The sequence below is a fragment of the Dasypus novemcinctus genome, chromosome 1 (assembly GCF_030445035.2).
Source record: "Dasypus novemcinctus isolate mDasNov1 chromosome 1, mDasNov1.1.hap2, whole genome shotgun sequence".
Lineage (NCBI taxonomy): Eukaryota > Metazoa > Chordata > Mammalia > Cingulata > Dasypodidae > Dasypus > Dasypus novemcinctus.
In genome coordinates, this window is record NC_080673.1 from 11,647,168 (window position 1) to 11,674,995 (window position 27,828).

Genomic DNA, 27,828 nt, shown 5'->3' on the forward strand with positions numbered 1-27,828 from the left:
TAATCTTAGGCTTTGTTAAAGGTTTCTAACCATGAATAGGTTAACCTATGACTAATAGCTAGAATTTAATGGAGCTCACCTCAGCTATTTATTGTAAAAGGAATTCAAAATGCATTGAACACTACCATTCGGCTTCTATAGGATGGAAATAATACCTCTTTTTTTGGTTCCCCAATGATCAAGTAGTCCCTTTAGTAGTTGTTTATATGTATCATAGCCCTTATAATCAGGTTCTATCAGCTATGGGTGGGGTTAGGAGGGAATATATGGCTCCACTGTTGGTCAGTCTCAAGTCAGTCATAGAGCTGGAAGTTTAGAGATCCAGTATTGACCTTTACAGGTGATGCGCTATGACGAGCAGTGAGCAAGTGGCTCTCGATGGTTTTTATCTACTTAAACATAGCCCTGAAAAGATTTACCTACATCTGAATTAAATCTTTCTACGAGCAAAATTTGTTTCCTCTTGTCTTGTCTTCAGGGCATAGGAGGATATGAAAACTTTGTTCTTCATTGTTGAGGAATTAGTTTTTTGTTTCAAATCTGTGAGTGCAACTAAGGCAATCCTCTTAAAGTCAGTCATTTAATGTTCTCTGCACTCCAAAACCCACTTTAACAGCTAAATTACTGTTACCTTTCACTTAATCTTATCTTCCAAATTGGTCTCCTCAAATGCTTTTTAAAATATGATAGACTGAGGGACGAGTGGGGTCCCGTTGTGGGACGAGCGGGGTCCCTGTTAAGGGATGAGTGGGGTCCCGTTGTGGGACGAGCGGGGTCCCTGTTACGGGACGAGTGGGGTCCCGTTGTGGGACGAGCGGGGTCCCTGTTAAGGGATGAGAGGGGTCCCTGTTAAGGGACGAGAGGGGTCCCTGGCGTGGGGAAGAAAGCCTCGTACGGCCGCTGAGGCTTCCCTCGGGGGCTCCGAAGGCGTGGAGGGCGCATGACCCAGGAGGAAGTCGCGGAGACAGGCTGATGGCACAAGTCTGGTCTATTGCGGAGGGGGATGCAGATTTATAGATTGGGGAGTGGTGTGGCGGGTTCTGATTGGCTAGGGCAAATGCTGTTTCCATATAAGGCAATGTTCTGGCATTGGGCTAGTGATTGGCCAGTAGAGTATGTGCTAACTCTTGATAGGCTGACACTGTTACTAAGCTGATAGGTGGTTGTAAGCTTTGCTGGGCAAACAGCGTACTAAGAGATTAGGTTTAAGGGAGGGGGGAGGGGAAGTGAGACCTAGGCTAGGCGGGAGATAGGAAGGGGGAGGGCGGTGCCGGCTAGCCGTTAGCAGCAAAGGCCTAGTCAGGCGTGGTCACCTTGTCTAGGCCCAGTGGGCAGAGGCGGTGTCACCTCTTGCCACACTGTTTGCCACTGAGGCAAGCCGGGTGCCCCTCCTCCCACAATAGACTTTATTATAATGAAATATAACTAGAGAAGTAGTAATCTGGTATATTTAAGATATTTTGAACATAATCATTTCTTTGCTTCATTGTTCAAGAAACAAAAGCACACACGTTTCCGTGTGTGTGTTTGTGTGTTTCGTATTGTAATTCCTCTTTGTGTATGAGATCACAATCAGATATAATTATATGTTTGTACATATAGTGTTGGGACAATATAATTTAATAGTAATGATGTTGATTCTGGAATCATACTTCATGGGTTGGTATTATGGCTGTAGCATTTACTAGCTATGAAAATTTGGACAAGTTACTTAACATCTCAGGACCTCATTTTCTCACCTATAAAATGTGGATATTAATAGTATTGAAGGATTAAGTTAACTCATGAAATACTTTGAACAATGCTGAACAGTAAGTACGTGATAAGTGGTAGCTATTCATATCACGGTCAATACTGTGTACATAACATGGCATATTTAGGCACCATCTGTATCTCAAGTTTCTAGTATATTCCCTAATTGGGTACCAAACTCACAGCAAAGTCAGAATGAGGGAGAAATAGCCCTTTATTTTGTGTAAAGTCTGACTCCACAACCTGACTCTTACTACAAACATTGAATGTACTTGTGTAATGGTGTGATAAGGTTCTTGGCCAGGTAACGGTGCCCAGATGTTTGGTCAAGGAAGCACTGGCCTGTTACTGTGAGGACATTTCGCGGACTTAAATCATCAGTAAATTGATTGCATCTATAGCTGATTACATCTACAATCAAGTCAGGAGATTGCCTGCAGCAATGAGAGATATCTCATCCTATCAGTTAAAAGCTTTAAAGGGAGAAGTGATGATTTCAGCAGTTAGAAGAATTTCTATCTCTAATTCAGCCAGCCAGCTTTTCCTGGGGAAGTCAGCAAAAATCTTCACTGGAGTTCCCAGTGTGCCGGCTGTCCTACAGAATTTGGATTTGTACATCCCCATAGTCACATGAGACAATTGTATAAAATCTCATAATATTTACAGATATCTCCTACCTGTTTTGTTTCCCTAGAGAACCCGACAAATACAGCTTAGAGTCACCATTTTGTATTTCAAATATTAGAATTTTTTAAAATGCATTTTGGATAAATTATTAATTAAGGGTAAATCCGGATATCATTTCTAAAACCCTTTTCTGTTTAAATTCTTTTTTCCAACCAGCATATGCAAAAGGGATTAAAAACAAATTCTTAAGAGTATCCTTTGACTGGTTTATCTTACTACTCTCAATCTCTAGATATAAATCCTAGACTCAAGTCCATATTATTAAAATTAAAGGTTTCTTAAGGATTTCTGCATTAAGGGAGAACAAGCTGCGAAACCAGAATGTTCTCTTATCTGTATTTTGAATTATTATGCTTTATCTCTTGTGATCTGTTTGCTCACATACTCCCACCTCAACCTATTATCTAAACACATTTTGAAAAGAAAAAAAAGCATATTTACAGAATAATTTCTCCATGTACACCCACATTTGCTTTTGTTTGTTTAAATTAGTAATTGCGATTGCTGGAAGAAAGTTCCATCTAGAGATAAAAGGTGAGTTTTTCCAAACAGAAGCCTCAGGGTAGAATAAAGTAAATTAGTATTAAGAAAAGAAGAAAGCATTTTACCTTAATATTGGCTAACATATTGACAGCTAACATAAATAATATATGCCGTAACTCTATCCCACACATTAATTAATATACCTAGTATTATTTGCCTTAGATTATCTATAGAGCACTCACTAACTGAAACACTACAATAAATTACAGTAAAATTACAGTAAAATTTAAATCCTTAAGACTTAAAAGTAACAAAGATTAATTCCATAATATACATAGTTAAACACAGAAGTGCCTGAAAACACTGGAGTAGGCTAATTCTTCAAGGTCTTTTTCTTTCTCAGCATTCTGTGATCAAACACACATACAAAAGATCAAGGCACCATTTTAAGATTCTTTCTTGAAAACATTTGGAGTTAAAAAGCAGCGTGTCTATGTGCAGAGATAACTATTGTGAAAATTTCTGTTTCTTTCCCATATTTCCCATACCTATAGACATAATGATGCTGGCAGTCAGGCTAATTACCACCTTTGCTCTCTTACTCAGCCTTTATAAATCACCTGATTTTTTTTCATTGTTCAGAGAGATGTGTAAAGCCAGGCAATTTTACTGCAGATTGTCCCTGTACACATATAATTTGAAAAAGACTAAGAAGCATCATTCTCTTTAACTATTTTATTTCATTTCATACAGAGAAAATGAAATGACCGAACAGTTTTTTGTTTGGTTTTATTTTGGCAAATGCTATAATTGAAAGTGTAAAACCAATCAATGACACCTCTGGTTAAAATTTATTTCTGAGTAATATCCCAAAGGAGTGATTTCTGAGGAATAATATGCAGCCTTCAATTTACTTTATCACAGCTGGATATGAAGTTAAATCCCCGGCTGGAATTTAACCACCCAGAACGAAGCACAGATGGCTTATCTGCACCTCAACCCGACAGCTGTGTCCTTATATGCACAGCTGGTCTTCACATTTGAATGACAATATTTAAATGATAAAATTGTGTAATGCAGAAAAATGTGTTTGGATAGCATGGGTCCTGAAAACTAGATTGCACAGTTCCTCTCAATAGTAAATGCACAGCCTCAACGGCTAATTCACATTTCTTCTATTTGTGTTGATGGGTCTTGGCTGGAGATAAGAGTTTACTGCCACATGGAAGCATTCCAGTGCCATTCGTATTGTACTACTATCTGTCCGTAATGACTCTCGTGGGTACTCACTATGTTAGATCTTTCTTCACATAAAAATAAGCACGACATAGCTTCCATTGTGAAGCAGGAGACTTCTAAAATTTTGTGATAATTAATAGATATTATATCCTGCCAAGATGAAGGAATTAAAAGGTGCCTGGTGGAAAGCAACTGTTACAGAAGTTCATCAACAGTTTTGGGATGTTATTATTCGTTTCCTAGTTGAGCCACAGTCAACAGATCAACAAAACCTAGCAAAATTAATACCAAATTTCAGCACTTTTAAGAATAATTCCATAAAGGGCAACCTCTCAAGGAAAATGTATTGGAATATATTTCAGAAAATTTTGACATATTTCAAATGAGAGATGAATGAACTAATGTACAAGGCTTTAACTAATAAAATATGGTGGCAATCCCAGAATCCTCAGGATTGGGGAATGAACTATGGGTTAAAGTAGATTTACTGGTATTCTACTATAGACTTATTGTGATTCTAACAATGGAAGAGATTATATCATTGATGTGGAGACAGTGGCCACTGCAGGTTCTGACGGCAGGGAGAGGGAAAAACAGGTGAAATATGGGGGCATTTTTGAGAATTGGGAATTGTCCTGAATGGCATTGCAATGACAGATATAGGCCATTACATATCTTACCATAAACTACAAAATTGTGTGGGAGAGAGTGTAAACTACAATGTCAATTATAATCCAAGCTTAGTAGCAATACTCCATAATGTTTTCATCAGTTGTAATGAATGTACCACAGTAATGAAGATTGTTGTTAAGGTGGGAGGTGTAGAGAGTGAAGCATATGGGAATCCCCTATATTTTATGTAACATTTATATAATCTAAATATCTTTTAAAATATATATTTTTTAAAAATATGATAGCACATTTTCTATTTTCACAATTTGAGATTCCTTATGCCGCTCCTCAAATATTGATGAAAATATTCATCAGGGACTCAAAGAAAACTTATCCTTAATATATATCAAAATAATTGTGGCTATAAGAAAAAAAACCTGAATTTAGTAGTCAAGAGACCTGAATATAGTATCTCACTTGTACTTTTAGGAACTGATTTTGGTCACGTCATTTAACTCCTTTGAACTTCAAGTCCTTCACCTATAAAATGGGTGACATACTGTCTACTACATAGATTAAATGTACTCTCATCTCATAGATGTTATTACAGGTGCAAATATGGTTTATAAACTGTATGAAATGGAAAATTATATGTCTGTTACTCTGTTTTCTTCCCTATGGGGACACATACTACCCCTCTCTCACATTGGGTTATGAGTAAACTGAAACATAAAATGCAGGAGGGGCAGAGGCCTGAAGATCACTTTCATAATTGATAAAAGCTAAATCAGAGGTCATCCCTTAGTGTGAGAGTCCAATGGGCTTCCTTAGCACTAAACCCCAGAAATGGACAGACTTACCCATTCAGGCATGACCAAACAGGAGCAAAGAGCCTATTCCCTGTGAGCAGCTCAGGCTCAGGAGGAAAAAGGTGAAAGATGAGCCTAGAATGCCCAGTTTAGTCTTCCCAAATGTATTAGTCAAATCACTCAGAGTTAAGAAGTAAAGGGGCCAGGGAGCCATTGAATATCTTCAACAGGGAAGGATGGAGTTGGAAAAAAATTGTCTCCCCTAATATTCTTTAGTTCTTTTATTCCATTTGGTTTAAAAGTTAAGTTTTGGTTAGACAAGGATATCAGGAGTTTATCATGAGAGTTCTAGTTCTACTTTGATAAAGCTCTTCCTGCAATAAAATAATCATTCCTCTGAGTACCCTCCTGACAACACTACTGGGCAATATAGATTTTCCCCAAGAAGGGTCAGAAATGAATAAGAGTATACATTAATGTAATCCCCTTCAAGGTAATTGTGTAACCCAAGCCAAAAATTCACTTCCTATCCCATTCCCCACCCTAAGTTATGTCTAGTCATATTATGCAATATAGCTAGCTAACCCTTGGTGCCAATCTTAACACCTTTGTCTGACACGACATACCCAAACCCTTATTAGCAAGCCCTATAGACTCTTCCTAAGACACCAATCAAAATTTCACCACTTATCATCTTCACCATTCCCAATCCCATTACATTGCTTAATTTTTCTCATGGTTTCTATTAGTCTTTAACATACTATATATTTGTTTAGCAGTTTAGGTAAGTTTCTTCAGGGTAGGAATTTTGTTGGCTTTGTTCACTACTGTATTTGTAACCCATAAAATACCCCTGACTTGTAGTAGATGACCAATAAATAATTTTGAAAGGAGGGAGGGATAAAAGGAAGGAAAGGAAGGAAGGAAAGAAAGGAAGAGATAGGTAAGTAAAGAAGGAAGAAAAAAGGAAGACAATATCTGGAGTTTCTAGGTTATACTCACCCCAGATGGTAAATCTCCCCTTTTCAGCTTCAGAACTGAACCTGCCTTTGACATTAAAAATGAGATAGTCAGCAATATGTGAAAAGAACTGTTATCATCTATTACAATCTCTTTATTTTCCAACACTCTAGTCCTCAACATCCACTAAAATAGATACTCTACCCTCACTAGAACTTCTCATAACTTGAAACCTTCCACATCACTTAGTTAAGTCTCCACTTAAAACAAACAAATGACAGCATATTCCCTGCTCAGTCTGGACTTTGCCATTATCAGCAGTATCAATAAAATTCCCATGGACCACCTAGACTCCCTCCAAGTAGGGGAAAATTATCACTTTTTACAATATAAATTAGGTGTTTTAAAATTATACTGCAAGAAAGCATAGAACTTTAATTAGGATTTACCAATATCAGATTAAATGTCAAGCACATCTTCATTCATATACCACAATCTTTTTTGTTCAGTCATTGCCCATTTTTATTGTCTGATGTCCCGAATTTGCCTTGAATTTGGAGACCTGCACAATCACCAAATCTACCCTGACTCTCCAGAAACTCCCGTGTTGATAATAGACTGTGCTAACTGCACTGAGCTACTCTGAGCACTGTTTCAATTATGAATTCTTAGTACTGACCTTTGCCCATGATCTAGTGTGACACTATATTAATTCCTATAGCCTAACTTGTAATTCAGTATTATATCTGACAGGTTAATTATGAAAAATTCTGTATATAAATAGACGCAAAATTTAAAAGACAGCAGAAAACAATGGCTAAGTAAGTCATGTAAAGTCACAGTTGAATTTTACACATCCATTAAAACTTGTGTCACATGGTTTTCTGGGGTGCTGACGATATTCTACTTGTCATAAATGGTGATTACATTGGTGTTCATTCGATATAGAATTCTTTAAGCATATTGTAGCAGTTTGATATTGTTTATGAGTTCCAAAAATAGATATTGGAGTTTGTGAACTGGTGTGTTCCTCTGGGCATATTAGATTGGATTGAATTGAGAGATTTAACTTTTACTTGATTAAAAATGATTAAGGCTTTGATTGGGCCATGTCAGTAGAACCTTGAGTCCCTACCACTTTGGTGGAAAAATGACATGGCAGAAGAGAAAGTTGGAGGGTTTTTGTTTAAGATTGATTATTTCCCCTCCCCCCCCATTGTCCGCTCTCTGTGTCCATTCATTATGAATCCTTCTAAGTCTGCTTATATTTTCATTAGGCAGCTCCAGGAACTGATCCTGGACCTTCCAGAGTGCCAACCAACATGGAGAGCTGATGCAGCAAGAAAGTTGGAGTTTTTGATTCTGGATCCTGGGAAGTAAGCACACAGAGAAGCAGATTATGTGAGGAAGTAGAGGAAGCTCCATTAGACATTGCAGAGGCCCTGTGAAGAGAGACAAGCCATTTGCCTGTTTACAGCTAGCCTTGTGGAGAGAAGTGAGCAGCTGAGCCTGAAGAGAAGTGAGCCCCAGGAGAGAGATGAGACTTATCCCAGCCTACAGCTGACACTGGAAGTAGCTGGGATCATGGAGCCTTAAGGGGATGAGGAAGCCTGAACCATGGCAGATGTTGGCAACCATCTTGCTCCAACACGTGGCAATAGACTTTGGTGAGAGAAGTAACTTACACTTTATGGCCTGGTAACTATAAGCTTCTACTCCAGATAAATACCCTTTATAAAAGCAAACATATTTCTGGTATTTTGCATCAGCGCCCCTTTGGCTGACTAATACACACATATTTATGTTTCATGTCCTTTTTGTATTTGTTATATTTCAAAATAAAAAGATATAAAGTAGTATAAAGAATACTGACATAAAAAGAAGTTAAAATTATATTAAATTAAAAAGGTTATACACAGTGTGCATAATTTCAAAAGTTTTCACCAAATAGTTATTGTGGTGGATTGACTTATGTACCCCCAAAAAACATATGTTCTTAATCTTAATCTGGGTCCTTGTGGGTATGATCCTATTATAAATAGGACCTTTTGAGATATGATTTTTAGTCACATTGAATCAAAGGAATTAAAGTGGATCTTAATCCATAATATTGGAGACTTTATAAAGGGAAGAAACTGGAAGCCAGAAGTCATAGACAGCCACACAGGAAGAAGCCAGAAGCAACAAAAACCAAAAGAGCAGACACAAGAGAGAGCGATAGCCACATGACTACAGTAGGCAGAGATGTAAGCCAAGGAACCCCAAGGAATGCAGCAAGCCATCACAAGAATGCCACAGACTTTGGGGAGATAGCACTGCCTTACCAACACGTTTATTTTGAACTTCTAGCCTCTGAAAATGTGAGCCAATAAATGCTGTTCCTTGTGTGCTATTTGTCACAGCAGAATGGCAAACTAAGTCTGATGTATACCAAAACACTGAACGGTTTTAACGAGTGCTAGAATTAGAGACTGTTGAAGAACACGTTTTTATAAAAATGAAAAAGTACTAATTGACATGTGAAATAATCTTTCTATTTACACCATTATATGAACTCTTAAGAAGTAACAGATTATTTGGATAATTATACACAGAGCACATTTATTCACTATAAGAATATTATTCCATTTAAATCATGGTCAATATATTAGTATTATTGTAAATATACTATTGTAAACCATTGTTATTTCGGAATCTCGCTTTTATTGTTAAATCTGTGCATTAAAGTCATCTGTGACACCAGTTAACAACGTCAAAGTTAAGTTTTAAAGTGAAATTATCATGACATTTATTTGTTCTGTTGCCTCAAACCTTTATTAATGTAATGGATCACATTTATGAAGACATCATGTTATAAACAATTGTCATAAAAAGCAGATTCTCTCATGAAAAATGATCTACTATACCCTCATTATAACTTTATTATCACAATGGCCCAGAATTACAATTACAAATTGAAATATTTTGCACATAACTTATTTTGAGAAGAAATCATTCAATAGGGCAATATTCTACTATACAATTTTGTTCTTTATAAGTCACACAGATGATTTTTAAAGGTTAAAAAGTCAAAAAAGTTTGTCATGTGAATCTGCTATTTACTTAACAAATGGTTTTGGGGCCATGAACCAGAAAAAAAATTGTTTCAGAATAAAGAATATTTTCTTGCCTTAAAGAATAAGATGGCACTTATTTCTTTATAAGGACTGTAATTACATCCAGAAAACACAATCAGGTACTAAATTCAAGTATTTCTGGTAATACAAAAACAGGTTTAAATTAGAAACATGGTACCACAATTCTCTGATATCAGCAAAAATCATTATAGTTTGTGAATCTGACAAAAGCAAATGCCAATCAAATAAATAACCTGTATTTAGATAACCTAGGAAATAGTTCAATGGGGAGTTTCTGAAAAATAAATTATTATTTCATTGCCAAGTCACGCTTACAGCTTTGAACAAGTAGCAAAACACGGGCATGTTTCTCAAATGGATTTCACAGCATCAGTGCAAAAGCCGGAGGGGATGGCTTAGTTTTTTAAGCCTCAGATTTGAAATACCTAGACTCCCTGCAACTACAGCGTTAAATCCTCTGTGGAACCACAGCTTCAAATGCTATCAGGAGAGACTCAACTCTTCATCCTTCTGAGACTGATAAATTGAAAGCCATGAAGTTTAGAGGAATTGGAGGAGAGCCTGCAGGGGGGTCGGGGGGCTTACCAGCTAACAGGAAGGCTCTATTTGTAACATCATTTAAGGTTCCATTTGAGGCTGTCTCATTGGTAAAACCTAAGGATACTGTTTAAAAGACATTCACAAATCTCACAACCCTGCCATGGATCACCTTTAAAAACATTTAATCTAAATTTTAGACAGCTCAAAGTAGAAAGAAAACATTCTTTTCTAACTCTTACTTAATACATTCAAGGAAACTCTAAGCACTTACTTTAAATGTAATTATCTGTGGACTTTTTTTAATTTCAAATTTATATCTCTTTGCTGCTTTGTATGTTTCTGGACTACGTCGTCCCTAACAGCAATTGATGCATGCCTGGTAAATGGCAATTATAGTTTTGTTTAATTTGCTCAGTAAAATAGCATTCTCATAAATCCTACCACATCTCCTACCTCATGTCTCAAAACTTGGAGAGTTAAACAAGAAAACTATTATTCTTCCCATTTTCTAAATGAGGAAATTGTGCCTCATAAAGATTAAATGAGTTAACCACAGCTGGTATGCTGTGACTGTAAGTTTTTAAATTCGGGTCTTCAGAATCCTCCCGCAGTAGTGAAAGCTACAAGTAAGTTTTATTTAGGAATATAAACATTTTACCAAAGAAAACTGTGTAATATATTCCAAATTTAAATAAAAATTTCATAACTACTTGATTTATCAATAACACTACATAATACTACATGAAAAATGGGGGGCTAATCGGAAAACAGTGGATCATTTTTTAAGATCTACTGCCTAATCGATTAACACATTTCCATTTCATTTAGATAACACCTCAAAATAAAAGGAGTCCAGTTAGGCCCAACTGAAAACCTAAGAGAGTTACATGTGGTGACTTCCAGGACAAATATGCAAACTATTCTCCAAGCATTGAAAGTACTAATCAAAGAACGGTTAATCCAGGAGCCAAAAAAATCCAGACTAATTTAAAACCTTGATTAAGACATAGCTACAGAGATGATTTAAAACAAGACAAACTGGATAGCAGGCCCGCTGGGTTTTTTTAAAGATACTAAAATGCCACCAAATAGGTTAGTCCATTGAGAAGGCATATTATTTTAAATACAAATAACCTAGGGAAAGTTGGCACATTGAGCCTTTCTTTCTCTAAGACATTCCCGCCCTAATATGATTCCACTGTCTTCCTTCAACCAAGAGATAAATTGAACTTCTCTGATAATTTTTACTTCAAGTAGGGAGAGAGAATTTTTAAGCCAAGAGTGGATTTAGGAGACAGAGCTCAGGCTTCTTCAGCCAGAAGAAACACAAACGTGCAGCAGGCACTGAGACCAATTTTCCATTCACTGTATGTCAGTTTTTGCTGAAAGCATGTTCTGTCTCCTTAGGCTATATTAAAAAAATACTAAGGCTGAGCTCAGCTGCTAATGAAAATTAAGTCAGAGGACAGAGCATGTTTTCCTTTCTTTCTTACTATTTGACCTTTCTTTCACATTTCACCCGGTATTAACTTGCTCTATTACTCCAGCACAACCGACTTCCTCCCTGCCAAAATTCCACAGTTAAGAACCTGCAACACTTCTCTTTATTATTACATTAACTTATTAATAAATTTCCCTGCCTTGGGATAATTTTTCTAGACTATATTCGCCGCCTAAATTATGTATTTGATTTCCTACCCGTGTGAGCCTAGATTTCGTAACCCTCACAACTTGCAGTGCTTTTTTACGTTTCAATAGATAGATGCGCTGTAGAATTCCCTGACTCCGGGGCTTCCTTAGGCAGCACAGGCAGGCACCCCAGGGCCCCGAGGGGATCAGCGGCTCCGGCCTCGCATCTGCCCGGCACCCGCCCAGGACGAGGCGCGGTGCCTCCCGCGCGCGCCGCGTCTCCTCTCCTCTTTCCACGCAGACCTCTCGCGAGGACTTAACGGGGCCAGGCTCCAGGGGTAGAACGCTCCCCCAAAGCCCGGGAGCGGGGTGCGCGCCTGAGCTGACGGAGGGGAAGCCCCCGCGTCCCCCCACTGTCCCGCCGGCTCACGCATTCACGAGGAAAGGATGTCCTCCAGATTTTTAGAGGGGAAAAAAATCGGAATGCGGTTGTGAGCCAGCACGCTTCACCCGGACCCGACAGCCAGCCCAGGTCTCTCCAGAACGTCTATCTGGAGTTTGGAAAGCTTTTCAACTTCGACTTTTCATTGAAAAGACAATAAAACCAAATAAGTCGAGCACAGCCATTACCTAAAGTTCCTGCTGCATGATTTCGTACTAACTGTCCGACAGTAAACTCACTCTACCTTTTACAACAGGGAAAACAACCATTTTGACCGAGCAGGAAAAAAAAAAAATCTTCCTCAGAAGTACCAACCCCCAGCCCCGGCGGCCCCGACCTCCCGCGGGCCCAGCGAAGGCCAAGTCTCGCGATAGCGGCGAGAACACAGACCCGGCCTCGGCAGGTGGGCGTGGCCCGAGGCTGGGCGGGTCGCTGGGTCTCGCGGGGTCCGGGCGAGGCCGGAAGCGGAGGGGCCGCGGCCCGCGGAGGCCGTGCAAGCCGTTCCTCGGCGCCCCGTCATGACGCGGCCGTGGAGCCTGCTGCTCCTGCTCTGGCCGCTGCTGCTCGGCCCGGCCGTCGGTGGCGGCCGCAGCCTCCTGCCCCTGGTCCTCAACACTTGGCCTTTTAGGGACGCGACCGAAGCAGGTGCCGGGAGGCGGCCGGGGTGGCGCCGGCGGCCGGGGGCGGGGCCCGCTGGCCCCTGAAGGTGGGGGACCCGGGAGAACGGCCAGCGCCGGGCGGGGCCGCCCTCAGCGCCCCTCCAGGCCGTCCCGCCTCTCCTGCGGGCCGTGTGTGGAGTCCTCTCCCCGCACTCCCGCATCCTAGGCCCGCATCAAGTGGGGTTACTCGCCCTGTTGAGGCCTCCACGCCAGGAGGTTCTCCACCCCGCCGCTGGCCTCAACCCGTGCTGCCCTTTCTGCTGGAACGCTTGTCGGTGGCATCCCGCTGCCTTCTCCCTGGCATCCGGTTTTTCTCCCGGCACCATCCTGCCTCTCCTCCCTAACCTCTCACTTCTCCCCTGCTACCCTGTGCTTTGGGAAAGACGGGTAATTCCCCAAATGTAGCGTGCTCTTTCTCACATTTATGCTTTTTTTGCCGCATGCTGGCATGCTGTTCTTGCTCTTCCAGCTTTCCTTAGCTGCCTCACTTCTGTGACGATAATATTTCAGCTAAAACAGAGGTTCCACCTTTGGCTGCCTGTTAAAATCACCTGCAGAAATTTTCAGAATTACCCAGGCCTGACCTGAGTCAGGCCTGAGATTTGTTTTGTTACATTGCCATCATTTTATTATGAGTGTTTCAAACATACAGCAAAGATGGAAGAATTTTACAGTGAGCACTTGTATACCCACTAACAGGATTTATTGATTTTTATTCGAGCAGCTGTAGGTTTGAAGAAAAATCATCCACAAAGTAGAGTTCCTCCGTCCCCCAGTTCTCTCCGTTATTAACGTTTTGCATTAGTGAGATGCCTTTGTCGCAATTGCTGGCACATTGTTATATAGTAAAGTAGCCCATAACTACAGTTCATCGTTTACAATAGAGACCACTCTTGGCGTTGTACAGTTGTATGGATTTTAAAATTTTTATCCTGCGATTTGGGTTTAACTGCTGGAACCAGAAATCTATTTTTTAAACCTCTCCAAGTAATTCAGAATTGCAGCCAGGATTGACAACCGCTAATCTAAGGGATTGTCTCTTCCGGGAAGCCTTCCCTGACTTACTGCCCTCACACCCAATTTCAGCTGGCTGCTTATCTTCAGTACTTTGATGTCATCCTGTACTTAACCTCTATTTTGGCTAGTCACATTGTATTTGTGCTTGTTTGTTTCTTTGGCTTCCCCCCATACAGCCACAAAAATCATTTCAGAACCGGCCATCTGAGGCTGCTAATATATATTGTGTTTCTGGAGGCAGAATTGACCCTATAACTTGGTGGAGCTGAGTTTGTATGTTAGCTGTGTATGTGATTCAAAGAAAATGAGGAAACATGAGGAGGAAATTCCCAGTAATGGTGAGGGAGGAAAGTAAGTTCAGCAGCCCAGGTAGAGGATGTTGCTGTGTAACCTGAATGTATGAAAACAGAGAACTTCTCACACTGTACTTTTAAGCCTGAAGATCCAGGAGTGATGCTTAAAACCTTTACTTATAGTGGCACCTATCCTTCAAAGAATTGTATTTTTATCAGTAGAGAAGTGGTTCACTGAAGACCCTTTCCCCACCTAATGCACCATGCTCCCTAGAAGCAGCATTGCATAGTGTTAAGCATGAAGACTCTGGAACCAAATACTTTTCAAATTTCTGGCTCTGCCACATGTCAGCTCTATGACCTTGGACAAGTTACTTAACCTCACTGTGGCTCAGTTTTCTCGTCCTTAAAAGGAGGATAGGAATACCTCAAGAGCTATTGTGGAGATTAAATGAGTTAATCCTTATGAAAACCATATTGTAATTATTTGTTGTTATAGTATTATTATTGAGACTTGCTATGATAGATATTCCCTCAATCAAGGTATTAGTTATGTATATTTTTGATAATATAATGATGCAGAAGAACCTTACAGGGTTACAGATTTTCAATTTAACTACCTTTTAAGAGTTTCACTTGTACCTTTTACAATTTAAAGAAATTTATTTTCTGACACATTCAGGAGAAACAGGTATTAATAAGTGAAAAAGCCCTCACTTTGCATGAATAACCTGTCTTGGAATTCTTAATAGTAAATAGTTGTCTATTACACTCTTGACACATCATTTATGATATATGATAGTTTGCCAAAAATTTAGTTTAAGCAACTTGAAAAAAATAAAAGAAATATGAGTTCTCAAACATTTCTGGCTTGTTACATTTGGCACTAAAAATATATGTCTAAATATAAATTATTGGATTTTGATTAACAGCATGGAAGACATTAGCTTCTGGAGGTTCTGCCGTGGATGCAGTTGAGAACGGCTGTGCTGTGTGCGAGAGAGAGCAGTGTGATGGCACAGTAGGCTTTGGAGGAAGTCCTGATGAATTGGGAGAAACCACACTGGATGCCATGATCATGGATGGGTAAGAATGCTATTTAGGACCTATTTATCTCTGCTCCTTCACTTAATTCATGTTGTGTTACATTTACAGTGGTATTCTTGTATACAGAATAGGATGGTAGAATGAATGAATTTTGTCATAGGTTAACCCCTAGCTTACTTTACTTGGCCATTCCAAACATAAGGTGCTTCTTGCTCAATAATAATAATAATAATAGTAACAGAAAAATCAAATGGAAGCAGATAGTCTCCTTTGAACAGGTAAGACCCCAAACTACAAAATACCTCTCTCACCTTGTAAACAGTTCTTTACCTTCACACCTCAAATGCCTGACCTAAAGCCTTAGGTCCATTTTTAAATGCTGTATTTAAAGCAAGCCAGGAGGAACTGAGAATTTTAGTGCATTTGAGATATATGGTAAATTGATTTTCTATTGTTCTTTAATTTTGTCTGGTTATGGGAAATTTGTGTGAACTTCATGGGATGTTTTGTCACTTCTGTGCTAAACTGGCAGAGTTTATCCTATGTAACACTATTAGTTGGAGAAAAGTAATATTTTTATTTGTGAAGCTATGAAACTACCTTAATAAATCTTACTGCATTTTTTTTCTTGCAGCACTACCATGGATGTAGGAGCAGTAGGAAATCTTAGACGAATTAAAAATGCTATTGGTGTGGCACGAAAAGTACTGGAACATACAACACACACACTTTTAGCGGGAGAGTCAGGTACAGTTTAACTATAATGAAGTTTAATCTAGTCTTTTATCAACTCATTGTATTTACTGTGAAAATTAAGACTCCATATAAAATGTTGGATAAAAGTAGACCTAAGTTCAAATTCCAGCCATTTTACTTAATATCTGATTAAATTTGGGTAAGTTATTTCTAAATTTCACCTTCTTCGTCTTTAAAATAGGATTAAAAATAGTTTATTATCTGTCGATGAGTAATTGGTAAGCAAAAACAAGATTCAACATCAATTTTCATCCTTCATTACATTTTTATAAATATAAGACTTGAGTGTTTTTTGTTTTGTTTTAGTAAAGATTTATGTTTTATTTATTTCTATCCCCTTTCTCACCTCCCCTCCCTCCAGTTGTCTGCTTTCTATGTCCATTTGCTGTGTGTTCCAAGAGTGTTTTTAACGTAAGAAGATAGGAAGGGAAGTTTTGTTATGTCAGTGTCAATAAGAGTATTAATTATGTGCCATATTATATACTGAAATTATATAGTGATGTATAATGAAAAATGATTTTTAATGATCTCTAAGCTGACAACTCCAGTAGACTTCCTTTAATTTTTTCAAAGTACACATTTAGAAAATATTTAACAAAGTGTTTGTTACCTATTCACTTTTCATTGGAATCCACTTGTCCCTTTGTTTGGTGCCTCAAAGCTTTTTTATACCCAGGGGCACGACACCCTAATTAAAGCAGTAATATTCTGTGTGGGTTAGAAGTATATGTTTTCTTTTGTGCAGTAGAGGAAGGAAGCTTGTGGAAGGGAGGTCAGAAAGAACTGTTAAAACACGCTTTCCAAGTGTCTCAAGCAGAAAAGGTATAGCAGAGAATACATATGGAAGTGCAAAATCTAGAAACGATTCCTTTAAAACTGTTCATGTCTGAATACTGCTTTCAAAGTCTTCATAGGTAATTATATGCCAGTTAAGGGAGTTGATTCAGAGTGCCTCCTGTTTAAAAGAGACTACTTGATTAGTTTACATTTTTCTTTTTGACTTCCAGCCACCATGTTTGCTGAAAGTATGGGGTTTACCAAAGAGGATTTATCTACCAATACTTCTCAAGCTCTTCATTCAGATTGGCTTGCTCGGAATTGCCAGCCAAATTGTTGGAGGGTATGCATACATGTTCAATTTTAAAAAGTAAATATTTTGAAAAATTTCAAGTGATGTCCACCCTGCCCACTGATGACTGCCTTTGTCTAGGATGCTGGTTAGCATCCTGCCTGCACACTTGAACCGACAGTTCAAGTTGGCTCTCTGGGCATGGAAGTTCCTGGAAGCTCCCTAGGTGCATCTAGTGCACAGCCAGAGTAGAGAAGAACTGGTCTTTGGAAATAGTTTCAAACTGAGCAGACTCTTTTGTGAGGAGAGAGGGCTACCTCATTCAGAGCTTTTGTAACAAAAGTTTCCAGGTCTGAAAAACCAAAGTTTGCAAACCGTTGGTTTTTTAGATTTTTATCTCCATGAAGTATATCCAGTATCTTGCCTTTATTTGACTGGAGGATTTATACTATTAGGGATCTGGGTCGCTACTAGGGGGATAATTTGTTCTTAAGTTAATGGGACTTTTAGCATACATCAGTTTGCCCTTTCCTATCCACCATCCTTCTGTGGGATGTCTTAGTTTCTCATCTGTTTCTTCCCTAACTTCTAATGACCTTTGAATAGCCAAGGAGTTTCTGGGATTAGCACTTGAAATGGGCCACTCAAAACCACGTTAGGAAAGAAGTACCTAGTGCACTAATATCTAAGGCTTATAGGTTTCTTCCTTTAATACCAATCTATATACACAACTTAAATTTATGAGATTGAATTATTTTCCTGAGCCTTTAAGACTTACAAAGGAATCTTAGAGTAACACTTAGAATATGTACACGTAAGCCTGTGCCAAAAAAAAATTTTATTTTAAACAGATTTTACTTTAACTCTTCTTTGACCAGTGAACAAATTCTGAAATTTGAAGTTCAGATGGTCTACCTAGTTGCTTTTTTAATTAATACCTAATAAAAATCTACATTTATATCTACTGTTATACTGAAAATTTGGGGCCTAGAAGGAAAAATCAAGGACCTGATCCTGGCAACATAGATGTCTAACCCATATTATGTAATTCTGAGACCAGAATAGATATTTAGTAAGATTATATCCATCTCTTCACATAAGACTTAAAGCTAATCTTTGGCTTTTAATTCTTAACTTTTAGTTACCAGATATCTTTGTTGGTTTCTTGCTAGTGTTTACTGATTATTCATACTTGTCAATTTCTAAAAACACCCTTTTTGAAAAATAAAACTTAAATCTTGTTTACAGAATGTTATACCAGATGCTTCAAAATACTGTGGACCCTACAAACCCCGTGGTATCTTAAAGCAAGATGCTCCTACCTATAAAGAAACAGGAGATAATTATGGTCATGATACTATAGGTAATTTGCCTTTTATACAGTTTTTGTGGTTAAAAAGTTTAGTCATTTTTAACTGCCTTCATGTAGCTCTTCATTTCTTCATCCCTATTCATATACTAGAAGATGATTTTCATTGTTTCAATTCCCAAATAAGACTACATATATACATATTCTAGATATCTATATACTATTTGATAAATTATTTCATACAAGACCCATAAAATCCAATGAATAATCCACATGTGGGTTTTAAATCTTTATTTGATATTTAGTTCTTTGATACTTTTATACTATTTGCCATGTTAAAATGATCTTAAATAATTTTTTCCGAGCTGTAATGTTGAAAATTTCTATTAGTTTGTCTCTGATTTTCTTTGGAATTGCCTTTGGAAAAGTATTGAAAATTGAGCAATTTGAAGAGGTAAGGATATGGGATGTCTACCTATTGATGTTAAAATCATTAAATCAGATCATTAGAAAGCACGAATTATACCTCTGGTATAGTTTTCAGTGTTCCCAAGTTTCCTGTTCTCTTCTATCTGAAATTAATGAAAGCATATTTATGTTACCAATGGCTTGATTGTTTCATTATATTTGAGATCAATTTTAGAGTTGGTACCCATGGTGATTTTTTGTGTGTTTTGTTTTTGTTTGTGTGTATGTTTTTAACTTCTAGGCATGGTTGTAATCCATAAGGCAGGACATACTGCTGCTGGTACATCGACAAATGGTCTGAAATTCAAAATACATGGGTTAGTGTTTCCAAAAGAACGTATCTCTCAAATATGTAGTGAATCCAAACCATGAGTGCTAGATGCTGTGAGGAGATGGACAATGCAGAGCACTGTTCTAGCCTCACAGCTGAGATGAGTAAATCTGGAAGAAAATACACTAGTACCTGCTAAGTGCCAAAGGGAAGGGAATCACAGGCAGTGCTTTCGAGTGGAGAGAAAGCAGCAGTGATCTGTTTAAGCTGGTGTGGTTACTGAGCCCCAAGCCTGTGGGAGGTAAGGGAGCCTCCAGGCAACAGGCACTAGCACATATCAGGAAGCGCACATTTCAGGGTTAGTGCTTGAGCTGGCTGGAAGAGAAACTCAGGGTAGGAAGTATGAGGGGAGGTGTAGGACAGGATAAGACTACAGTGGGGATGAGAGGCAGATTTCAAGGGGTCTTAATCAGTTTAAGGAGTTCAGGGTTTTAATTTTGGAAGTAGTAGAAAAGCAATGAAGGTTCACTGCAAGGAAAAACTTGGATAATTTTTGGCATGTTAGATATAAAGCAGGAATAGATTGTAATATGGGAAACCAATTTTGAGACTGTTGAGATAATCCAGAAATTAGATTATAAAGATGATAATAGAATAATTACAGTAAATCTGCCATCTTGGTATATAACTGGCTGATATCAAATTCTTAACTTCTTGCATATGGATGTAGGTTTGTGAAAACCTAAGTTGTAACACTAATGAAAATCTATTTTGTCTGTTTCTGGTGAAGCATTTCCTTAAAAAATAATTAGTGACTAAGTGGAAATACCCCCTATTGTTGAAACAGCTCATAAAATAATGTCATTTTTACACTTGATTTCCTGCCCTAAGTTACCATGCTGTCTGTCCTCACCAAGTCGTATAGGAGATTCTCCGATACCTGGAGCCGGGGCTTATGCTGATGATACTGCAGGAGCAGCTGCAGCCACTGGTGATGGGGATATATTGATGCGCTTTCTACCAAGGTGTGACTTCTCGTGGGTGTGAATTTTAGAGCTCTTTAAAGATATTTTCTAAGATGGAAACTAATTTTCTGTACTGTCATCTGAATTTATATGCACAGGAGCATTTTAGAAATTGCATGCATAAAAATGTTTTACCTATCATTTTGATGGTGATAATCATTCAAATTAACTAATCACAGTCATTCTGTAATAGAATAGTATTTTTCACCCTACTTTACAGATGAGAGAACTTACAATCTATTTAAATAATTTATGTATGGTCACTGAGTAAAGAAACTGATAATTGATGGTAAAAGTAGGAAATGTAGTCATATACATTTAATTATTTAAAAAAATAACCGTTATATCTGGTCATTTTGTACATGCACAATATCTTCCTCTTTGATTGTACTCTTTTTCTCATTTAACTATAACCTCTGTGTTTTATGACTTCTGGCTATAATAAACTAAGTGATTATTATTCAGCCTAAGCCAAAAATAATAGTTCTCCTTATCTGAAATTAATGGGTGGATTAGTTTAAAGATAGACATTGTGTCAAGCTTTATATGCTTTGATGTTGGTGCTTTAACAGAAGTTACCAAGTCCTGTTCATTTTTGGATTCCATCAAATGTGATCGTTTGGGTGGTTTTAAATAACTAACTTTATATAGGACAGTTTGGACATAGTATTTATTCTGTGATACTGAAGTTTCACCTCTGTTTAAATCAGCTACCAAGCTGTGGAATATATGAGAACAGGAGAAGATCCAACCATCGCTTGCCAAAAAGTAATTTCAAGAATTCAGAAATATTTTCCAAACTTCTTTGGGGCTGTTATATGTGCCAACCTGACTGGAAGTTATGGTAAGTTGCATTTGGAATTCATATTTGTGTTAACTTGAAAATGTTGATAAAAAGGTACATGCTTATGTAGTGAAATGTGTTTTACTCCTATTCAACAGAAAAAGAAACAGTATAGAGTAGGCATTGGGTAAATGTTAATTGATCTGTTGAGACCCACAAAATGTAAAAAATATACCCTTAAACCCTCTTTTGGTTGACAGTGGTTGTTATGATCTAGTCTTTGGCTACTAGTTGTTCTCTTTCATTTCTGTCCTAAGCAAAGTTTAGCTTCATCCAGCACGTGTTAAGGTGGGCTAATCTATTCAGATTCTTTTAGAAGTGGATAGAGATAAATTGTCTTCCATACATTTTTTTTCATTCATTATTTAAATGTCTCAGCTATTTAGATCTTCTTAGGGCTCCAAGATACAATATGTATTACTAATGAGGAAACTAAAGAATTTAGTGGAATTATTTTTGCTCTTGTGCTTTTGGCATGTCCTATGCTTCATTTACTTTCTCTGTGAGCCTATCAAAGTTTCAAAGGATTTCAAATCAACCACTGCTGGTTCTCATTAGTGAATTTTCAGATGGGGAAGATACACAGCTCACTGATCAATATGACTTGTTAGGTTAGACTGCTTGTTACTGTTCTTTGATCTTTTACTTCCCACAGTTCTGTATTTGAAAAAACCTGTTTGAGGAATTTCTTAATTTTTCTAAGTATCAAGATACAAAAGTCAATATACGTTATGGGAGACAAAGGCTTTATGTATAAAATAAGTCAGTTTCATTGATTACATCTTAAAAAATAAACCTTAAGAGTTGGAAATAACATGATGTGAGCGTGATAATTAAATAATTGCAGCCGAATTTAAAATGGACTAGTTCCTTATAGTTCAAGTAATGACAAAAGGAGGGTAATACACACACATACACACACTCAGGTATTTGAGCAAAGGAAGAAATCCACTGTTAAAATTTGTAGTTAGGGCAATAGGAAACCACTGCATTGAGATGAATTTGGTTAGACAGAGAACATCTTGACAAAGAAATAACTGTTCTGTCTTTCTGTGAAAGTGGAAAAATACAGAATAGGGGTTAATTCAGGGGGCGTGAATGATGAGAATGCCATACAGAAATTAAAATTTTTAGTATGTAAAAAATTTCGTTTTACTTTGTTGCTAAGAAAAGGATGTGAGAACAGAGTGAAATAATGATAACAGCAATAACATGTATAGAACAAAAATTCAACCGATTTTTTTTAAGCTCACTGACATGGCTTATCCACCACCTCTTTTTTTCCTGTCATGAACTGTTAACTACTTAGTACTAAGGAGGAAGACATTAACGTACTTCTGTGTGGCTTATATGGACATAAGATGTTCTATAACTAACATCCAGACGAATATGCAATATCTTTATTGGTTATAAATATGTATTTCCTGTATTTAACCAAACAACTTCTCTCTTTTTTGACCCCAGGTGCTGCTTGTAATAAACTTCCAACATTTACTCATTTTAGTTTCATGATTTATAATTCTCTGAAAAATCAACCAACTGAGGAAAAAGTAAGCTGCATCTAATCCATCTTTTTCAGCGTCTGTATTTAAAAAGAAAGAATCAAGGCTGAAAAGGTTACTTTGATCATATAGTATACCTTATATATTCTGAATTCCTTGTTAAAGATAAAGCACAAAAATAAATGTATGCTGAAGTGGCACTTTCACTTCCTGCATCTAAAATGTACCTACTATCTATTTTTATTTATGCTATTATATATTGCCTAAAAATGAATATGTGTATTTTGTATATGTTTAAATTTAAGGTGATATTTGGATTTCTGATTGATGTTTTAAGAAATTGTTTCTTTGGGAATTTATTTTCACAGTGATGTATTAAAGCCAAAGAAATATCTATATCCAAATTTGGATACTTAAAATAATTTGAGTATCCACGTTTTTGAGAGTCAGAAACAAAAGTAACAGTGAATCACAGCATGATTAGTCTTGATTGAATTTCAGTGTATTGCAGTGGTACATCTCTTTTTACTGATTATTAGTTTTACATATGCTTCTACTAGCTTAAAGAAGGAAGACTGCTGTTAATAAAGATGCTTTTCTGTTTTGCATATTTAGAAAATATAGGCAGTTTCATGTTGGCAATTGTGTTGATTTTCTTCAAGTTTTTAATTTTTCCCAATAGAGGTCTCAGTGTATGAATATTGATAATCCACAGAAATCTCTGATTGTTTCGCTAATGTTTCGTATTGAAAAGGTTTTTTTGTACTAAGGAAATTGATTTATACTTTGATTTTACTAATCTCGTACATGGAGTTTGGGGATTTCAAATAGAAATAAGTCAATAAACTTGTCACTTAGCTTGGTATTATTGTGTTCCAAAGTTCTGAATCAACCCTATGTCTGACAGACAACGATACAGAAGTTGCATGTGGGCTTTTCACAGTATCATTTTCCTTCGAGATCAGTATCTTTTAAATCAGGAGTCATTAATAAAACTATATGTACAGTATAGTCCTCAAAATTCAATATTTCTCCTCTGTTTTTTCCTATACTTATGTTAATATTTAATGTTCTTTATAGTTAGGGCTAGACACCTATAGTTTTGAGAATGGTCTCAGCCACTTGTTCTCCTACTTTGTTGTATATTAAAAATACATCAAGATTAAAGCAGTGGAAGCCATCAGTGAGGAGGGCCAGACCTGGAACATACCAAAGATTTTTTAAAAAATGGTCATGTATGCTCAGAGAGCTAAAGGAAAGCAAGAACAAATAACAGATTGAAAGGAAATGATGCTGGATAGATAATAAATCAAAGTCACATGAAGAACTAAAGATCTCCTTTAAGGGGAATGAATGGCATGGATAAATATAAATGCCAGTACTATTGTATTGTTGGTTTATAACTCTACTTTCCCACAGGTAAAATGCATGTAATGTAAAAGTCAAAAGTGTAAAATCTAATGATAAATCAGTGATTTTTAACTCATGTATAAACATGGAATTTGTGACAAAAAGTACATAAAGGTGGGAAGATGGCAGGGCATGGAATATAATTTTGTATATACTATTGAAGTTAAGTTAGCATCAAAGCAAAGGAGATTGTTATAGATTTAGGTTGTTAAATTTAAGCTCAAGGTTAACTACAAAGAAAACAGCCAAGAATATGCAAGCTATATATACAGAAATTAGAGCATAATTTGCCAGGGGTGGTGGGGAGGGGGTATGGAGAGTTAATGCATAATGGGTATAAGGTTTGTTTGGGGAGATGGGAAAAATTTAGTAATGGAAGTCGAGAGGATGCTGCAATATTGTAATTAATCCCAGTAAATGGTATGCTTAGGAGTTGTTGAGATAGAAAAGTTTATGTTGTATATATGTTCCCACAATCAAAGAGACTATTTGTGGTTTTCCTACAGATGGCTCCTTTGCCCCTTCTATTTGAACTTACAGTTAGTATTATACTTGATAGGTGTATGTCCAAGAGACTTAAATCTTTGGTCCATCCATGTGCCAGTTGGGCCTTGAATCTCAACAGAGTTGCAGCACCTACTCTCCAGTTCGTTGGACTCACCAAGGATAACTGAAAAGTGTCGATGATGGACAATGCTCATCCCAACGAACAGAGAGAGTCTGCAACTGCAAGCAAGATAGTTCCATCCATCTGCCGTATGGGATCTAAGTGCTCTCTCACTTAGAGGCTATATGGGAATCCCCTATATTTTTTATGTAACATTTATGTAACCTGAATTTTCTTTTAAATAAATGAGACAATGATAATTAAACACAATACATGATCCTTGGTGACATCTAGCCAGGGAGGACAAAAAGACTCAAAAGGACATGTGTTAGCAAAAGCGGTGCTGATGCAAAATACCAGAAATAGGTTGGTTTTTATAAAGGGAATTTATTTGGCTTAGGTGCTTACAGATATCAGGCAATAAAGAATAAGTTACTTCCCTCACCAAAGTCTATTTGGAGCAAGATGGCTCCCAACATCTGTGAGGGTTCAGGCTTCTGGGTTCTTGTGTTCCTGGCGCTTGCTTTACTCTGGCTTCAAGGTTCTTTCATTCCTGGGGCTGGCTCCTCTTTCCTGTGTGTACTGACTTCCCAGGGCTCCAGCTTAAGTCTTCAACATCAAAACTCCAACATTAAAAGCCCCAACTGTGTCCTTTGCCATGCCTTTTACATGTGAGTCTCCACCCACCAATGGGTGGGAACTCAACACCCTAATCATAACTCAGTCATGTCCAGGTACAGATGAGATTACAGACATAATCCAATATTTCTTTTTGGAAGTCATCAGTTATATCAAACTGCTACAGGACATTAATGGGAAATATGAGAAAGTTGGAATATAGACTGAAAGCTTTATATCAATGTTAAATTTCTTGACATTGAGAACTACATTTGGGGTAGTTACATGGATAAAAATTCTTGTTCTTAGGAAATGGCAGGATGTACAAGGAGCATGATTTATATGACCTATATATAAGTGATCAGAAAGTGGATTGTTAAATAGATTGATAGATATGGTAAGTGGGAAAATGTTAAAATTTGTGGATCTGGCGTCCAAGGTTGGGGTAATAGTATGTTGGAGTTCTCTGCATGGGGTTTGTGTTATTTTTGTGACTCCTTTAAGTTTGAAGGCAGTTCAAAATAAAGGGTTTCTTGTTGTCGTTGTTTGTTTGTTTTTTAATGTCTGGTTCTAAATAAAACCCACTGAATCAGATTCTCCACAGATGAGGACTGGAAACATGGGATTGATAACTACTAATGGTAGCCTGAAAGCCAACAAAGAAATACCTGTAACTTCACGCTACCAGAGGAGGAGAAATATTACTTTAAAGGTTCCCATGAGGCTCTGATGCTGAGCCTTGAAACAAGGAACAAAAAAAAAGTAGAATTAAGCTGAAAGTATGTGTGTTCCCATACTCCCCAGCAAATTAGGTGTTTAGCTGCCTTACTCGGCCTATATACGTTTTCTAAAGGTGTGTTCTCTCTCTAAGTCATGATGGAAATAATTTCCCTATGTATCAAAAGTAGAAATTGAATTTACTTTGGAAATACATTTTAAAGTTCTTGTTATGACTATAATAATTAAATGCTGCAGATGTGGTTGTACTTTCTTTTGAAAAGATAGATTTATTTATTTATTTGTCCCTGGTGAGATGTACAGAGAAAACTCATCTTTTGATGAACATGTTTTGATATCAGTGTTCACTTAGGTTATATGGGAGACTCATAGGAAACTAATGAAATTGCACAGTTGGTAAAGGGAGTTGTGATCCAATTAAAATTATATTGAACTTAGAGATAATTCACTAAAATGTGAGAGAAGCAGGAAAGTAACATGGGTAGTCATGAGTCCTGTTCACCAAATGTTTCCGATCCTGCCTTTCTGGCACATGGTACCTACCAGATTGTACATCCTGGTATTTTTGTGGCCAAATGACTAGATCTGGTAATGAATTTGAAGCAGAAGTAATTAGTATGATGCCATCCTGAGCTCTCTGTCAAGCATGGAAATGCAGCAGTTGCTGTTCCCATCAGCATCTGCCCTTGAGTGACCATATGAGCACCTATAGCAGTATACAATGGACATGTAGTGTGAGTAAGAAATAAGTTTTTACTATCATGACCCAGCATTATCTAGCTGTGTTGGTTTGGAGCTGTATGTACTCCAGAAAAAAGAAAAACAATGTTCTTAATGCATTCCTGTAGGTATGAACCCATTTACGTAGGACCTTTTGATGAGGTTACTTCAGTTAAGGTGCGGCCCACCTCAATCAGGATTGGGTCATAATCTTATTACTGGAGTCCTTATAAGGAGAATGAAATTCAGGCAGATAGAAAGCCACAGAAGCAAGGAGCTGAAGGTCAGTAGGACCTGGAGGAGAATGGAGAGGTCAAGAGAAGCTGCCGTGAGCATTGCCATGTGACAGAGGAGTCCAGGACTAAGAATCACCAGCCCCCAGCCCCAGAGCATTGACCTTCTGGAAGAAAACATCACCACGATAATGCCTAGATTTGGATTTTTACCTAACTTCAAAACTGTAAGCTAATAAATTCCCATTGTTTATGTCAACCCATTTGCATGGTATTTGCTTGAACAGTCAAGGGAATTAAAACACTAGCCTACACCAGCCTGTACATAAAGTATGCTTGAATAGTTTTTCAAAAATTGGGGGGGTGGGGGGGGAGGTGATTGAAATTAAAATAATGACAAATTCTTTAAAAGACAAAGGAATTTTTTTATTGGGAGGGTAATAGAGATAAAGACACCTAGAAAGAATTTGTAGGAAATTAACCAAAATGGTAAAGGTATCACTAAGGAAGTTATGAATGACATTTTTCCTAAGAATAATTTTGTATTTTTTAAAATATTTTTTATAATGGAGGGGAAGCGCAAATATTAAAGGTCTTATATCTGAGTATGTGCTAGTGTACTATATGATTATAAAAATAGCCAGCTTTGATTATTTCATGCTACCAAGCACTTTTAGAGGCATTGTCTGCATTTAATTCCACCAAAAGCAAATGAGGAATATAATATTAGTGTCCCCATTGTAGCGGTTTAGAACTGTATGTAACCCCAGAAAAAAAGATTCTTAAAGGTAATCCAGGCAGCAGACTTGGCCCAGTGGATAGGGCATCTGCCTATCACTTTGGAGGTCCGCGGTTCAAACCCTGGGCCTCCTTGACCCGTGTGGAGCTGGCCCATGTGCAGTGCTGATGCACGCAAGGAGTGCCCTGCCACACAGGAGTGTCCCCCACGTAG

The 27,828-nt window shown here is 37.6% G+C and overlaps 1 protein-coding gene and 1 long non-coding RNA gene across 4 annotated transcripts in view; one reads left to right on the forward strand and one right to left on the reverse strand.

Moving 5' to 3' along the window:
* LOC131280077 (uncharacterized) overlaps positions 1–12,596 on the reverse strand; it is a 51,602-nt gene extending 39,006 nt beyond the window's left edge. For both annotated transcript variants that reach the window (XR_009187664.2, XR_009187662.2), the window contains exons 1-2: positions 12,479–12,596; positions 6,585–6,629 (exon numbers count right to left, since the gene is read on the reverse strand). This is a non-coding gene — a long non-coding RNA (uncharacterized lncRNA). The remainder of the gene's footprint in view (positions 1–6,584; positions 6,630–12,478) is intronic.
* Positions 12,597–12,682: 86 nt separating this feature from the next.
* Positions 12,683–25,726, forward strand: AGA (aspartylglucosaminidase). Of its 2 annotated transcripts, none has more exons than XM_004473189.3 (9): positions 12,683–12,935; positions 15,192–15,345; positions 15,941–16,053; positions 17,070–17,182; positions 18,380–18,494; positions 19,150–19,225; positions 20,097–20,204; positions 20,915–21,048; positions 22,513–25,726. In XM_004473189.3, the coding sequence occupies exons 1-9, from the start codon at positions 12,809–12,811 to the stop codon at positions 22,611–22,613; spliced, it is 1,041 nt and encodes a 346-aa protein (XP_004473246.2). In that variant the 5' UTR covers positions 12,683–12,808; the 3' UTR covers positions 22,614–25,726. The 2 variants fall into 2 exon arrangements, with proteins under 2 accessions (XP_004473246.2, XP_058161964.1); XM_058305981.2 differs by lacking the exon at positions 12,683–12,935 and adding an exon at positions 13,045–14,317.
* Positions 25,727–27,828: the final 2,102 nt, after the last annotated feature.